This window comes from Solanum lycopersicum, chromosome 8 (assembly GCF_036512215.1).
Source record: "Solanum lycopersicum chromosome 8, SLM_r2.1".
Lineage (NCBI taxonomy): Eukaryota > Viridiplantae > Streptophyta > Magnoliopsida > Solanales > Solanaceae > Solanum > Solanum lycopersicum.
The window spans coordinates 30,999,086-31,014,319 of record NC_090807.1 but is presented as its reverse complement, the minus strand read 5'-3'; the positions used below and the strand labels follow the sequence as shown (position 1 = coordinate 31,014,319).

Sequence of the window (15,234 nt, the reverse complement as noted above, 5' to 3'; positions counted from 1 at the left end):
ATTTCTAAAAAATATTTTTCTTTTTTTAAGAATAAGAGACTGTAATCTTTAGCGTTAACTACTATAATAGTTATTTAATTTTTAACAATGTTAAAATAATTTATTCAGGTACAATGTCATGTGAAACAATCTTTGCAAATAAAAGATACAGTGTATTTATTACACACCTTCAAAATATATTTCTCAAACTAATAAGTTCACGTTTTCAATAATCTAGATATAATGCATTTCAAAATATATTTCTCAAACTAATAAGCTCACGCTTTCAATAATCTAGATATAATGCATTTGGAATGGCAAGAGCATTTCTTGTTGATAAAAAGTACAATATCAAATATACATTGTTACTAAGTGCTTACAAATTGAAGCCATGCACACTATTATCATTACAGAAATAAGACAACAATCTAACTTAAGAGCACACAAACTACGCGTACAGAGCAACTATCCAACAAAGTATTCAACACAAGCTAAAATCTTAAGTACATCAAACTATCAACACACAACAAATAAAAGATGTCCTTCCAAATGTTCATATCATACTGAAGAAGACCCTGTTTTGGACACATGAGATAACGCGTCCTCAAATTGATGCTCGTCGGGTTTGCCTGCACCTAAGCATGGTGGAATGAAAGATCTGTACACAATTTCCATGTTCGGAACTTCCTTTAGTTCATGGGAAACAACCTCAAGGGCTGGAGATGTAAAGAACCGACGGAATTTCTTCTGACAAATGAAAGCAAAGATCAACGAGATGATTGGAAGTGGAAAAAGAACTGGAGTAGGCTTGAACTTTTTAACACCAAAGTAACCTAACATGGTAACTTGATACAAAATCAAGGTAGCTATCATGCGCGTGTAAATATGGGGCCACATTCTTCCGTAGCTCTCGAATGAGGGAACATACACTTTGAGTGCCTGTTTGGAAACAAAAACAAAATTCACATTTTCATTTGATTATAAACACTAAAATGCCAAAACAACTACTTTAATCTCTTTGATTGGACAGTGTTTAAGAAAGAAGGAACAACTTTTGGCAAATACAAAAGTCCCTTTTATAAAACTTGTGGTCTTTATAGATAGTGGGGAGCTAGTAATAGTCACCTGATTCCGGAGAAGAAGCCACCCTAGACCAAAGTATACCACACCAAACGGAATAATTATTGGAGCTATGACGGAATAGCATAGGACAATCGTCATAATCAGCATATCATTGGGAAATCGAGTTGCATAGCCTAGATCACCAGGAGCCCAAGCCTCCTTTATCTCAGCTTCAGTTTTGCACAAATACTTCTTCTTGAGATGGAATATGATTAGAGGAACTATTCTAGATAGTTCCAGCCCGTAGCCAACAAAGAATCTGAGATCAGCAAAATCATTAAGACTATTCCCTTCAGCAAAAAGATGATGTTCCTTTCTCTACCTACTATATCATCATATGGAGAAGCAGAACAGAAACTACCAAGAAATTACTAACATTCAGGACCATAAAACACCTTGAGTTGAGCAAATAGAATAACTTCAACGATCCGTAAATAAGATTAGAAGGAGCATTAGTATTTTTTCCTGTAATTACTAGCTATGAACTGACATGGGTACACACTTGATAAAAATAGTAACTCAGGGACCATCTAAAGGAAAATTCATTTACACAAGCAAAAGACGCAAAGTATAATAGCTTAGGAGAACAGTTGACCCATGCCACACTCAGTTCAAGTCTAACATTTCCCAGCTCTTAAGTTAGAAACGGAACAAACAGCAGACATAACCGACAACATACCGTTATAAAAAATAATAAAATAAAAAGATAAAAAGAGTAGCGGAAAAATAAAAGGGAAAGCATGCTAGACTTACTTCACAGGCACAAGATCAAGAAGAAAGTTGCAAGATAAAAAAGAAGCTGAAGATATAGAAGTGAAAGTGAGCTCCAGACTTACTTCAAAGCCACAAAAGTCAAGAAGAAAGTTGCATTCTGTGGAAGGCTTTTTGCCAACACACGAAAAATAGAGTTGGGATCATGCTCGATGCTCTTGAAGGAAGTGAATAGAGTTCCACCCAGAGTAACACCAATAAATACATTCAACACGGTGAAATAAAAATATTTCCCTGAAGCAGCTCTTGTCACGTGGCTTTCTGATGGGATGCCCTCTGCTTTGGATAGAAACAGAAGAAACTTTGGCAACAAAGCCAAAAATAAGATAAGTGCAAGTTGAGGTAAATACGCTTCTAGCACTGTCTTGACGACCTCCAGCTTAACAACCGGTTTCAAAAACGGGAACAGCTTCACCAAATTGTCTAAAGTTGTCAATGCAGAAATGAACCCAATCGGAATTATGTAAAAGAATATGGTCAGAAACACAACAGCGTACACAACATACTGGCGAATTATTCTCTCATAAAACTTTTTTGAAAGATTAGTCCAAATCAACTGTCGGGGTTCTGGAGCATCTATAACAGTCCATGTGTCAACTATTGGGGCATGTAAATTCTGTGATGCTGAAGCTGCAGCCACCCTGCTGTTGAAAAAGACAAGTGCAGATGATTGTTGTTTCTCTTTGAGAGTCACCTTTTGTTCGGCTTCTAACTTTTCGATCAACTCCTTAATCTTATCATTATAGAATTCAATTGAATCCACCTTTTCACCAATAATTCCAAGGAAACCAGTTTTATGTGAGGGTTTTAGTGCATCAGGTTTTGTGTTCTTTGACTCTGCATAGATGGCTTCAGCACGTTCAAGCTTCTTTTTATACCCTTCCAACTCTTCATAAATTTTGTTGACCTGATAAAAATCAGACACTTTGAATCTACAAGAGATTTGAAATTTAGGCTAACGAAATACTAACAGAGTATCTAGTAAATGGCACACAGGCTCATCCTTCAAATATTAAGTTTTAGGAAATGACAAGTGATGGGCATAATGAGCACAAACCCATCCTTAGAATATTGGTGAAAACATGATGTAATGCTACATTTTGTAAAATGAGCATATAGAAGTAATACAACTATCCATAGTGGAAGCATACTTAAACGATACAGAGATCTAAGATATTACCTTCTTATTGTCTGTCACCACCATTGATCGATAAAAAGTTTCAGGGTAGATTGCACTAAAGTATGAATCTATCTGCTCTTTTCTACTTTGACTCTCAGAAACAGAAGGAATATCCCTGACAAGAATAGCAAATTGATCGGCTCTAACTTCTGGAGACATAAGAGCTTTAGCTCTCAATTCTGCAACATGCTTGTATGCTCTCCACAGAAATAAGTAAGAAACAATGGAAACCCAATATGTGGCAACTATAAATGCCCACAACCTCGCACCTGAATTCTGCAACACCAATGGACAAAAATCAATATATAAGAATTCATTCAGTGGCAACAAAATGAAGAAAAATAAAGTAACAGTGGATGCACAGATTATGTACAATGAATCAAAAATCTGTAAATAACAGCCTATATGGTAACGATAGAGAAAAAAAAATGGAGGGGAAAACATAGCATGTTTTGTTAATTTTGACAAATGCCTATAAAAATGGACCCTTGTGTAAATAGTGCTGCATTGTCAAATTAGGCTTAGGCTACGCTAACATCGTGAAACACTGGTTTACATATATTTATAGATAATGTTAAGGAAAAGTCTAAAGAACTTACACCAACTTGCCCCATAGATAACTTATCAAGTTCATTGAAAGTCCCCTTGCTGGTGGTGTTGACTGTCCTTATAGTATGATCAGTTGCGGCAACTGGTAGAAGTACAGGCAGTAGAACAATGCCCGAGAATACAAATATGCCCAAGGCTGAAAAGATAAATGGTGTTATACAAGAATTTCTTTACACTCTCCAGTTTACCTAATGCAAATGAACTCAAATTTGAGGTTGCAACAACTTGGCTACGACTTTTGAAAATGGATTCAATGAAGGAAGCAAGCAAAACTTGAACAAATTGAGAATCATCTATTACAAGTTCAGAGAACATTTCAAAGGTTTATAGTTGCTTGTACTACTACAACGAACTCCACAATTTACTGTTACTATTGGGTTGATTAAATTCTCTTTTCCACTTATTTCGCTCATTATTTTTTTATTTTAATCAGTAAATTGAGCACCTTACTTAGAGAATTTACTTAAAACATTCAAATCACCAGTTGGTAATCAACTTGTTACATATACACAACGCTTTGGTTCATTTTTCCCAAATCTTTCGCAGGTCAATTCTGGTCTACCTACCATTAATCATGTCATTCACACAAACCATTAATAAGTTATGGATGAACTAAGTTTGAAATCCCTAGCTTGTTGACATCACATTGTATTTTATCTCTTCTGTAATTTTATTTCTCGTAGTATACCCAATAATAGAATCACTATAATTTTAATGGAAATCAAATATAGTCATCAAATTATTTTTTTGTTCCTTCTTTTCTTAGTTGTATTTGTCCACTATTCCATCTATTAGCAGTTTTACATTGTTAGGGATGATTTTTTATTAGTTTATCACTCGATATAGTATCATTGTCTATTACTCTTTTTTCAATATAACATAGACAAAAAAATTTATTCTTGAAATATCCTTTGATTTTTTTTTTCTTCAATTGCTTACTATGCTTAAATTGAAAGTGTTTTAAAAACCATTTTCAAGAACCAGATCTTGGAAAACATTTCTAGAAAATTTTCCTCTAGTTATCAAAGAACACTTGTCACCTACATACTAAAAAGATTTTCAAACACTATTTTTGTAAATCCCTTATTCCAAAAAGAATTTTCTTTGAAATAGAATCATAACCTATGATTGAGTAGAACAACAATACACTTTGGAAGCAAAAAGTATTTACCACCACAGACAAAATGTTCCGGTAGATAACAACATTAAATTAGAGGAATGGAATTATTTCCCCACACACCAAAAAAATAAAAAAGACAAGAGGATAGTAACAAATTGAAAATGCAGCAGTGTTAGTCTATTTTTATTACTATGAGAAAAGCTAAACATAATTAACTTGGCTAAGGCTATCCATTGTCCCTATGATTTTAACTTCTCTACACTCACATCACATTATAAAAGATTTTTTATACTTGTAGCAAGAGCAGGGTCAATCAAATACACGACAAAGTTATCCCATGAATTGAGATATCTCATTATTATATATATATATAAAATAACTTATCATATCAATGGTGGATTCCTATACTAATAAATATTCGTAACCAACGGTAGAATAAAATAATTCCTTATTTTATCTCAAAAAATTTATCTCTCCTTACTCGTACGGTTACATATTTTTGACGCAATTTCTTTTTTTATTTTTTTTAAATATTACTTTTCACCAAAACGAAAGATCCTACAAAAATGGTTGAGTTGGTTGGTTTGCTTTGAGGCAACCATTTACTTTCCTCATTATGCTTCTACCTAACTCTCTCCCCCATGAAAATAACTGAATTTAAAAAATAAAAAAAATTGGGAGTAGAGTGTTCCTGAGAAAGGTCACCCCCATTAACATGATGAATGCATGATTGAAATTTGAAAAATTAAAATGTTATACTTACTTGAGATTTAAGATTTGAACCCTAAATAACAATTACTACTAAACTAAGATAAAAATGAGTAATATTTTGGTGGATTGAGACAGAGATAATAATAACTTGTTTAAATTAAAAATAAATAAAAGTTACCAGTGGCAAGGAAAACAAAGTAGACAGCAGTATCAACTCCAGACATGTTGATTATATCAGTTTCAGATGATGAAATAGCTTCCCTCATCCAAGCAAAAGGGTTCCGGGTCATGTACCCACCTTCAACCGGATTCATACCTTTTAAGATCCGGTTTGGATAATACACCTCAGCATTCCCTGATTTTCTTGAAAGCCATGTGAATAGAAACATCAAAATCACAAATAAAATAAATGAAGTTGCTAAAGATGTCAAAAATGAAGGAAAATCCATTTTGAAGATTGCTTGTTAGTTTTCAAAGCAAAAATTTAGAGTAACCGTTGTAGGAAAAAATATCTAACAACTATAGTACATGATTGCGTGGGAATAGTGTGTTTATTTATTGTATGCCGACTTGTTTAAATGCACAAACAGGAAAGAGGTGAAAGGGAAAGTTGAATTGAAAGAGAGATGGTGAAGAAACAGTGGATATAGGTGGCACATTTTGGGGCCGAGTTTGGAGGAAGAGTGAAAAAAAAAAAAAAAGTGTTGTTGGACAATGACTATATTACCCTACTTGTCATCATTATCTAATATGCTTTTGTTATTTTAGGAAAAAAGGAAAAAGAATTACTATAAAAAGAGATACTAGGAAAATAAAAATTACCATAAAAATATGTGGTGGAATTTTGAAATGTTTCTTTCTCTTTTAATCATAGATTTTGAGCGTAAGCCGTTTGAATTAAATTATTTTAAAAAATAATAATTTCAATTTATTACAAATGATTCAAAATGATTTTTTTCAATATATTAGATCAAAAATATTCTTTACCTATTAGAAATAATTTAAATTTGCTTTATTTCTAACAAATTAAAAGCATTTTTTTATTCAATAAATGAAAAAGAAAACAGAAATTTCATCTAATAGGGGAAAGAGAGACATTTATGTACCATTTATATAATATGGTAAGAATACTATTAAATTTTTTTAAAATTATTTTTTAATAGAAAGCACTTTATTTCTAAAAATATTTTCACATAAATAGGGATTTATTGAATCTCAAAACATCTAATAAGTAACTAAATAAAATAAAAATATAAGAAAAAAAAAGATTTTTTAACGTATCGAGAAATATGACTAAAATTTGCCATCCTAAATGTACAATAATATTTATTTTTAAACATAAAATTCGTCATCCTAAATGTACAATAATATATTTTTTAATCATAAATTTGTCCTAGATGTATAAATATTTATTATTATTATTATAAGGACATGTCATTGAACGTAAATAAAATTATTGTAGTTTCTTATTAGGGAAAAGGATTAAAATTATTTCTTAATTTTATTTTATTAGTTGATTTTATTTATATTGTTAAAAGCAAGTTATTTTTATTCCTTCTGTCAATAAATTTAACAAATATTTCTCCTCCTTAGTTGGAAAGCCTCAAATTATTAAAGTTATTCAATTTTATTTAAATTACCCAATTTTAACCCGACGCGTCCCACTTAATAATATAATTCATTTTTTTTATCCAAATCAACTTTGTTATCCCTACCATAACCATCACCACCAAAGCCACCACTCTTTCCAAAATCTCCTTCACCACCTTGACGAACTACTTGGACCCCAAGGAGCATAATAACATCGAGTACAAACTGAAAACTTTTTCTACACTTTACCGGAAGCTTTCAGGCAAAAATGTCGTGTTCGAGTACCCCATCAATGAGGCTTGAAGATGCAAAATAGTGATGTTTGTTGCAAAATTACAAAATTAGTAGCTACTTTATAAAGTTTTGGCGTTTAAATTTTGCTTCGAAGGCAAAACACAATATTTAGACAATTATTGGATCTCACTGAAACTTCGTTAAAAAAAATATACATATATTTGATACCAACAGTGTATGTTTGATTGTATAATTGTGTACCGAAATCATTGTTTATATTCTTCACTAGGGAATCACTAAATCTAAAGAAGTGAAGAAGTTTAAAGGTTAAGGGATGGCGCTACTTTATAGTAACAAGAAGGGTGATTTATATGTTAAATTTGAGGTTTCTTTTCCCACGTCATTGACGGAAGATCAAAAGAAACAGATCAAAGAGGTTCTTGGATAGGATACAATATATTATTTGGTGGTGGTTTCGGCGGCGGTGGTGGAAAAAACAAAGTTGATTTGGATAAAAGAAATGAGTTATATTATTAAGTGGGTCGGATCGAATTAAAATTGGGTAATTTAAATAAAATTGAATAATTGGATTGATTTGGGGATTTCCATCCAAGGAAGAGTATATTTGTTAAATTTATTGACGACAGGGATAAAAATAACTTATTTTTGATGGCAGAGGTAAAATCAAACAATAAAGCAAAGTTTGATGGATAAATTTTGACCCTTTTCCTTAGTATTATTATTATTATTATTATTATTATTATTATTATTTTGTTGTTGTTTCTGCTAAATGAATTTTATTTTATTATTTGTTTGCATTTTGCTAGATTAATGGATAGAGAAGTAAAATAAATTTATGATCGAAGCATGATGGTGTTTAAACTAGATCTTAGATTGATTATTAGTAATTAAATTTAATGAAAAAAATTTATAGATAAGTGAATTGTCTTTTTAAAAAATGGCAAAGTAGTCTGATAGACACTTGTACTTGTATGAATTTGTATTGTAAACCCTTCTATTTAATATTTTGTCAACTGAACCCTTTAACTCAATTAAAATGAGATTTTTAAACCCGTAGACCGTTAATTAAGCTTATGTGGCATTTATTTTGCTGACTCAATTATATCGCGTGGTGTCACACTTAAAAAGGCGAGTGAAAGCAATTAATTTTCTTTTAAAATAATTAAATAATAAAAATAAAAAAAAATGAAAAAACAAATTAAGGATCCCAACCCCCCCCCCCCCTCTTTTCTTCTCCCTTGCTCCGACGTTCTCCTTTTTTTTCTCCCTTTGCTTCAACGTTTTGAGAAATTGACACAGATCTCAGCGGCCCTTGCGGCTGCATTTTCATCTGCATCTCCGTCCATTTTGTCCATTGAACCTCCGTTATTGATTAGGTGTTTAGTGAGTTATGGCAGTATCAATGTAAGTTTTCAGATATTGAACAAGAAGACTGAATTCGCCCCGTGGTTATGGGTCTTCTATGATGGTTATGTGATGATATTGTTTCGATGGCGATTTTTCTCCAATGGCTTGCTTCGCCCATTCTATTTATAGACTTCTTTTTTCTGTTTTAAGATTTGAGTTTGATTGTGCGTGATCGTATTGTTCGAGCTTTAAAAATCTACCATAAAATTCAACTTTAAGAAACGTTGTGTGGTCATATGAGTTTTGAAATCTGGATTACACTTGTGTTTTTTTTTTAGCTTCATTCTCATTTTCAAAGAACAAAAAAGTTAGAAGGGAGATTGTTTGTTAGTCTATATAGCACCATAACAATTTAAGAGTGCTCAACTAAGCTGTAAAAGTAGAATCTGGTCAATTTGCTTAGCTTAACATTTTAGATCAATGAAAAAAATTCTAATTTTTGTATTCTTGGCTTGCCCAAATTATCAAGTGAAATTGAAATTAAAGGAAGAAGAAAAGTGATTCTATAGGATAATAGTTATGGCTCACAATATAATTTGAGAAATTAATTTTGTGTTTTCATTTTTTGTCTCTGCGTTTGCTGGTTGGTTGAAGGAGGTGGAGAAAATTTTTGGTGGTTATGGATTGAGGGAGGTGGAGGAAAAGTGAGAGAAATAGAAAATGTATTATTTTTATTTTATATCTAAGTGTCTTTTTAGTTAATAATTCAAAAATAATTATGACATGGTATTAATATACGATGTGGATATGACATGTCATTTATGTTAGGAAGAGTGAGATACACACATAGGAGAGTTCAAACGTTTCATTTTAATTGAGCTTAAAGATTTAGTTGACAAACAGTCAAGTAAAAGAATTCAGAATGCAAACGCATACAAGTATAAGGATCCACCAGACCATTTTGATATACAATTTAGTTATGACAAAAATAAGGTTCTCTAGAATCTCTTGTTCAAAATAATTCTAAAGTCAAAAATTTTCAGGTCTATTCTGAAAGGTTGCAAATTTCTCGGGCCAGACATGTTTTAAACTATTCTGAAAGATTGCAAATTTTTAAAAATAATGCTTCTTGGTTGTAAATTGCTAAGATTCCTCATGCTTTATACTACGATATTTCTAAACTTCTCCTTTTTTCTGCATAATTAAATTATGTTCTCTCATTGAGTAACTCGTTGAGATCATTATTTTCGTATCAATACACTGTTGATAAAATTATTCTATATTGGGAGGATTCTTTCTTTCAAACCACGGATATGGGAGAAATAATTTCCTTAAGAAACACACTATGTATTCGGTGAGTTTGATTTTTTCCTTTTTATTTCATATTGCTATTACAAATTTTGTTTTCTTTACGATTATTAATTTCTACTTATTTTATTAATTTATGTTTTTGATTACATGCTTTGAACTTTATTATTTATGTTTTAGTGCAAAGTTATTTTTATACTTAACTGTTAATAGTAAATGTTAACACCTAGGTCATCCCCATTATATTAATTTAACTTTTTTTTTCGATCTCGAAATCAAGAGAGGGATATAAAGATAGAGAGAGAAAATTAAGGTTGAACTTCTGATGATTTTAATTAAGAGATAGTTGTGTTACTTAAAATTGAAATGCAATTAGTACTTATCTCTTAGTTCAATTCGGAAGAGTTAGATAATACTCTCTTCGTTCCTTTATAGTTGTTATAGTTTTTTTTTTAAAAAGTTAAACGATATGAACTTTGACTAACATTTTAAGCTACATATTTTTTCATCATATTAATATGAAAAAGATAATATTTTCGCATAATATTTAATTATCTAATAATTTATTTTAAATATCAAATTAATATAATCTAATTTAACACAATATAATAATTAAAAAACAGACACGAGAGTAGAAAGTAAAACATTTTCATTTCTACCTACCCTCGTTAATTAGTTTTTGATCAAGTTTTTTTTAAGGCAAACTAATACGAAATCAATCGCCAAAAGATTATCGATATTTAAATAATTAGCTGGTAGGGAAAGGAAGAAAAGGAGAAATAATTAATGTTTTGTTTGAGTACTCCATTATTATACTATAACTTATGTCTCATTCACCAAGATCTATAGATTATTATTAAGGGAAAAGGGTCAAATATGCCCCTAAATTATTTGAAAAGGTTTAGATATACCCTCCGTTTAAAGTTTGGTCCATTTATACCCTCGCCGTCCAACTTTTGGTCTACATATGCCCTTTTGGACGTTAGTTGGCCAACTCGGAATATCCAACTCATTTTACTTTTATTTAAATGCCAAATGGATATTTCACGTCATTTTTATGTATCATCCCTTGACATTTATATTCAAGGGAAAAGGGTCAAATATGCCCCTAAACTATTCGAAAGGTCTAGATATACCCCCGTTTAAAGTTTGGTCCATTTATACCCTCACGTCCAACTTTTGGTCTACATATGCCCTTATGGGTGTTAGTTGGTCAACTCAAAATATCCAACTCAATTTACTTTTCTTTAAATGCCAAATGTGATTTCATATCATTTATATATATTATTACTTGACATTTATATTAAAAGAGAAAGGGGTCACTTATGCCCTAACTATCCGACCCAATTTTAAAACACATATACGACCGTCTTTTAAATGGTTCAATTATGCCCCTAATCCGACTCATATATGTGTGAATTATTTTGTTATTTACATCATTATCGCCTGCTGCAGCTTGCAGTTGTGTCTGTAACGTTGTTGCGGTGAATTCCTTTGCTCTAGCCCTTACCTGCCATATTTGCGCCTCCAGCTCTGTGTTGCGCCTAAACGCTTTTCAAACCTCGACTTCCTTTTCCTTTAGTTGTCGTGTCATTGATTCCTCGGCAGTTTCAATCAGAGCACGATAGTGTTCGCCATTTAAATGGTTCAATTATGCCCTAATCCGACCCATATAGGGTATTTTTTTTAAAAAAAAAGGTCAGGTTGTATAGATTACTTAAAAGACGGGTCATATATGTGTTTTAAAATTAGGTCGGATAGTTAGGGGCATAAAAGGCCCCTTTCTCTTTTAATATAAATGTCAAGTAATAATATATAAAAATGATGTGGAAAATCCATTTGACATTTAAAGAAAAGTAAAATGAGTTGGATATCTCGAATTGACCAACTAACATCCATAAGGGCATATGTAGACCAAAAGTTTGGACGCGAGGGTATAAATTAACCAAACTTTAAACGGGGGTATATCTAGACCTTTTGAATAGTTTAGGGGCATATTTGACCCTTTTCACTTGAATATAAATGTCAAGTGATAATAATAAAAATGACGTGGAAAATCCATTTGGCATTTTTGAATAAAAATAAAATGAGTTGGATATTCCGAGTTGGCCAACTAACGCTCAAAAGGGCATATGTAAACCAAAAGTTGGACGGCGAGGGTATAAATGGACCAATCTTTAAACGGAGGGTATATCTAAACCTTTTCAAATAGTTTAGGGGCATATTTGACCCTTCTCCCTATTATTAAAGACGAGAACATTTGTGGATTATCAAGTTCCACGCGTATCATCATTATTTTCTCCGTTCATTTTTAATTATTATATTACGCTTTTTAAAAATTAATTTTTAAAGTTAAATTAGATTATAATAATTTGATATTTTAAATAAAATATTTAGATATTTAAAAATTATGCAAAAATTTCATATCAATATGATAAAAATATATATCATAAAATGTTAGTCAAAATTATTATCATTTGAATATGACAATTAAAAGTATATGAAAATAATATAAAATTGTTGCGTGATTTAAGGTGTCAAGAAAGTAAAGGGTGCGTATAAATTGCAAAATATCAATTGATATAGGAACAGTAATAAAATTGTCGATGGTGTTATATCTTGGATAATATTTTCTTAGTTTAAAAAAGAAACAACGTAATTTGATTTGAAATGAAATATAAGAAAAGAAAGAAGATTTTTTAATTTTATAGTTTTAAATTAAAGTTATATCAAATGTACAAAAATACTCTTTAATGTTGTGGCCTTAAGAATGATACATGATAAATTTAAGTTAAAATATTGTCAAAAAAGAGGGGTCATTTTTTTTAAACCGACTAAAAAGGAAACTAGGTAATTCTTTTTTATTTACACATTTTCTCTGCTGTGTTAAAAAAGATCTATATATTTTTAGAGATAAGTGTCAAAAACACACATAAACTATACCATTTTTTTGAGTTTCATACCTAAACTACTGAGTGTGTGATTTTCATACCTAAGCTATCATTTTTGTGTTTGAGAAACACACCTCTCTCTTTTATACCACTCTCATCATGTAGTGTGTAATACACTCTTGTTTTTTAATTTAAAAAAATTATCACATCACACTCCACATGAAAAAAACGTTCAACCTTGACTAAATAAATTATTAGTATTAGTTAAAATTAAATTTTTTAATAATATTATCCAAAAAAATATTATTTCTTTAGTAAAATAAAATGTAAATATTTTTCTTACCCAACTCCATCACTTCTCCCACCCCCCCACCTTTTCCGCTGGCTATTTTTTTAAAAAAAATTCTGTTTTAATTTCTTTTACAAAAGAATTTAATTTTTTTCACTTCATCTCTTTTCAAATACTAAATTATATATTATTTAATTTTTTTAAAACAATTTTACCCATTCCGTCTAACCTTTCGCTTTCAATTTTTTCTCATTTTGTGTAGATATATGCATATCAAAAATATTTTCTACTGATCGCCGCAAGACATTTTATTTTTTTTACTTATTTATGTTATATTTGGTACTCTAGAAAAAAAATTATTTGTTAAAAATATATGTACATACATATCTAACACAAAATGAGAAAAATATAAAAAAAAATTAGGAGCGGATAGTTACACAAAATAGGTAGAATATTTTTTTTAAAATAATAAAATGATTTCAATTTCTTTTTGGAGGGGGGTAGGGGGGATGAGTGGGTGGTTTTTTTTGAGAGGGGCGGGGGAATGCGGAGGAGATGGTGGAGTGAGGTAAGAAAAATAATTAATTTTTTAATAGATAGTAATACGTTAATTATTAATTTTTAATTAATATTAATAGCTTATTATTTAATTTTTGTCAAGGTAAAATATTTTATCCATGTGGAATGCCATGTGTCAAGATTTTTTTAAATAAAAGAGAGTGTACTACAACACCACTAAGGTGTATTTGTCAAACTAAAAAGTGATAGTTTAGGTATAAAATTCACACTCTCAATAATTTAGGTATGAAACTTAAAAAAAAAAATATTCTAGATTTATTTTTGACACTTATCCTTCTTTCATTTTTTGAAAAAGGATTAAAAATACCCTTAAACTATTCGAAATAGCTTAAATATACCCTTGAACTATATTTCGGCTCAAATATACCTTTCCCCTCAAACTATAGGATCAAAAATACCCTTCTCATTAATAAGATCTGTTAAACGCCACTTGGATGCCATGTGGATACCACATGGCATGCCACATAAGCCAGTAGAGTTCCACTAATGCCACGTAGAAAATAAACTTACCCCTAATTTCCCCCAATTTTCTCTATTTTTCTTAGAATTTAGAAACGATTTCACTGAAGAACATAGAACCCATCTCCCTTATAATTGATGTATTTTGTGAAATCGTTCTAAGGAAATGGAGAAATGAGGAAAAGAGGTTCTATGTTCTTCAGTGAAATTGTTTCTAAATTCTACGGAAAATGGAGAAAATTGGGGGAAATTAGGGGTAAGTTCATTAGTTTACGTGACATGAATGGAACTCTATTGACTTATGTGGCATGCCATATGATATGCACATGACATCTAAATGACATTTAATCGATTTTGTTAATGAGAAGAGTATTTTTGACCCTATAGTTTGACAATAAAAGTATATTTGAACCGAAATATACTTCAAATTTATATATGAGCTATTTCTGATAGTTCATGAATATTTTTGACCCTTTTCCGTTTCTTTTTTAACTTTCTTTAGTTATTTTTAGGGATAATGTTCTTCATAACAGACATCTTTGTATTCTTGTCATAGCAGCATAACTAGTGAAATATGTTTGAAATTAGATTACTTCATTGAAAGTTTTTACGAGTACTTTCTTTATGGAGATAAAATTAAAATTATTTATCTGTTAGAGATAAAAAGTTAAAAATACATCTAAATTATTTTATTGTTTAAATTTTATGCTTAAATTATTGAGAGTACGAGTTACATACTTAAATTATTATTTATTAATTTAAGAAATACGTCTTTATTTAATTTAACTATTATCATAGTGTGTAATACATTCTCTGATTATTTATTTTAAATCTTTTTTATTACATCTCACTCCATATAGATAAAAAAGTTCTTCCTTAACAAAAAATAAATAAATCATTAGTATTGGTTAAAGCTAAAAATTAAAGTATTACTATTCCCTAAAAAAGTTTTTGAAATAACATGTAAATATTTTTCTTACCGGCCTCCACCCCTTCCTCTCACCATTCTTCCCCTGTCTCAAAT

The 15,234-nt window shown here is 30.5% G+C and overlaps 1 protein-coding gene across 1 annotated transcript; it reads right to left on the bottom strand.

Moving 5' to 3' along the window:
* Nucleotides 1-287: 287 nt before the first annotated feature.
* LOC101268298 (CSC1-like protein ERD4) lies at nt 288-6,214 on the bottom strand. Its single transcript, XM_004244814.5, has 6 exons — nt 5,671-6,214; nt 3,652-3,797; nt 3,053-3,328; nt 1,938-2,779; nt 1,105-1,360; nt 288-918 (listed from the first exon to the last, which is right to left on the bottom strand). The coding sequence occupies exons 1-6, from the start codon at nt 5,939-5,941 to the stop codon at nt 538-540; spliced, it is 2,172 nt and encodes a 723-aa protein (XP_004244862.1). The 5' UTR covers nt 5,942-6,214; the 3' UTR covers nt 288-537.
* Nucleotides 6,215-15,234: the final 9,020 nt, after the last annotated feature.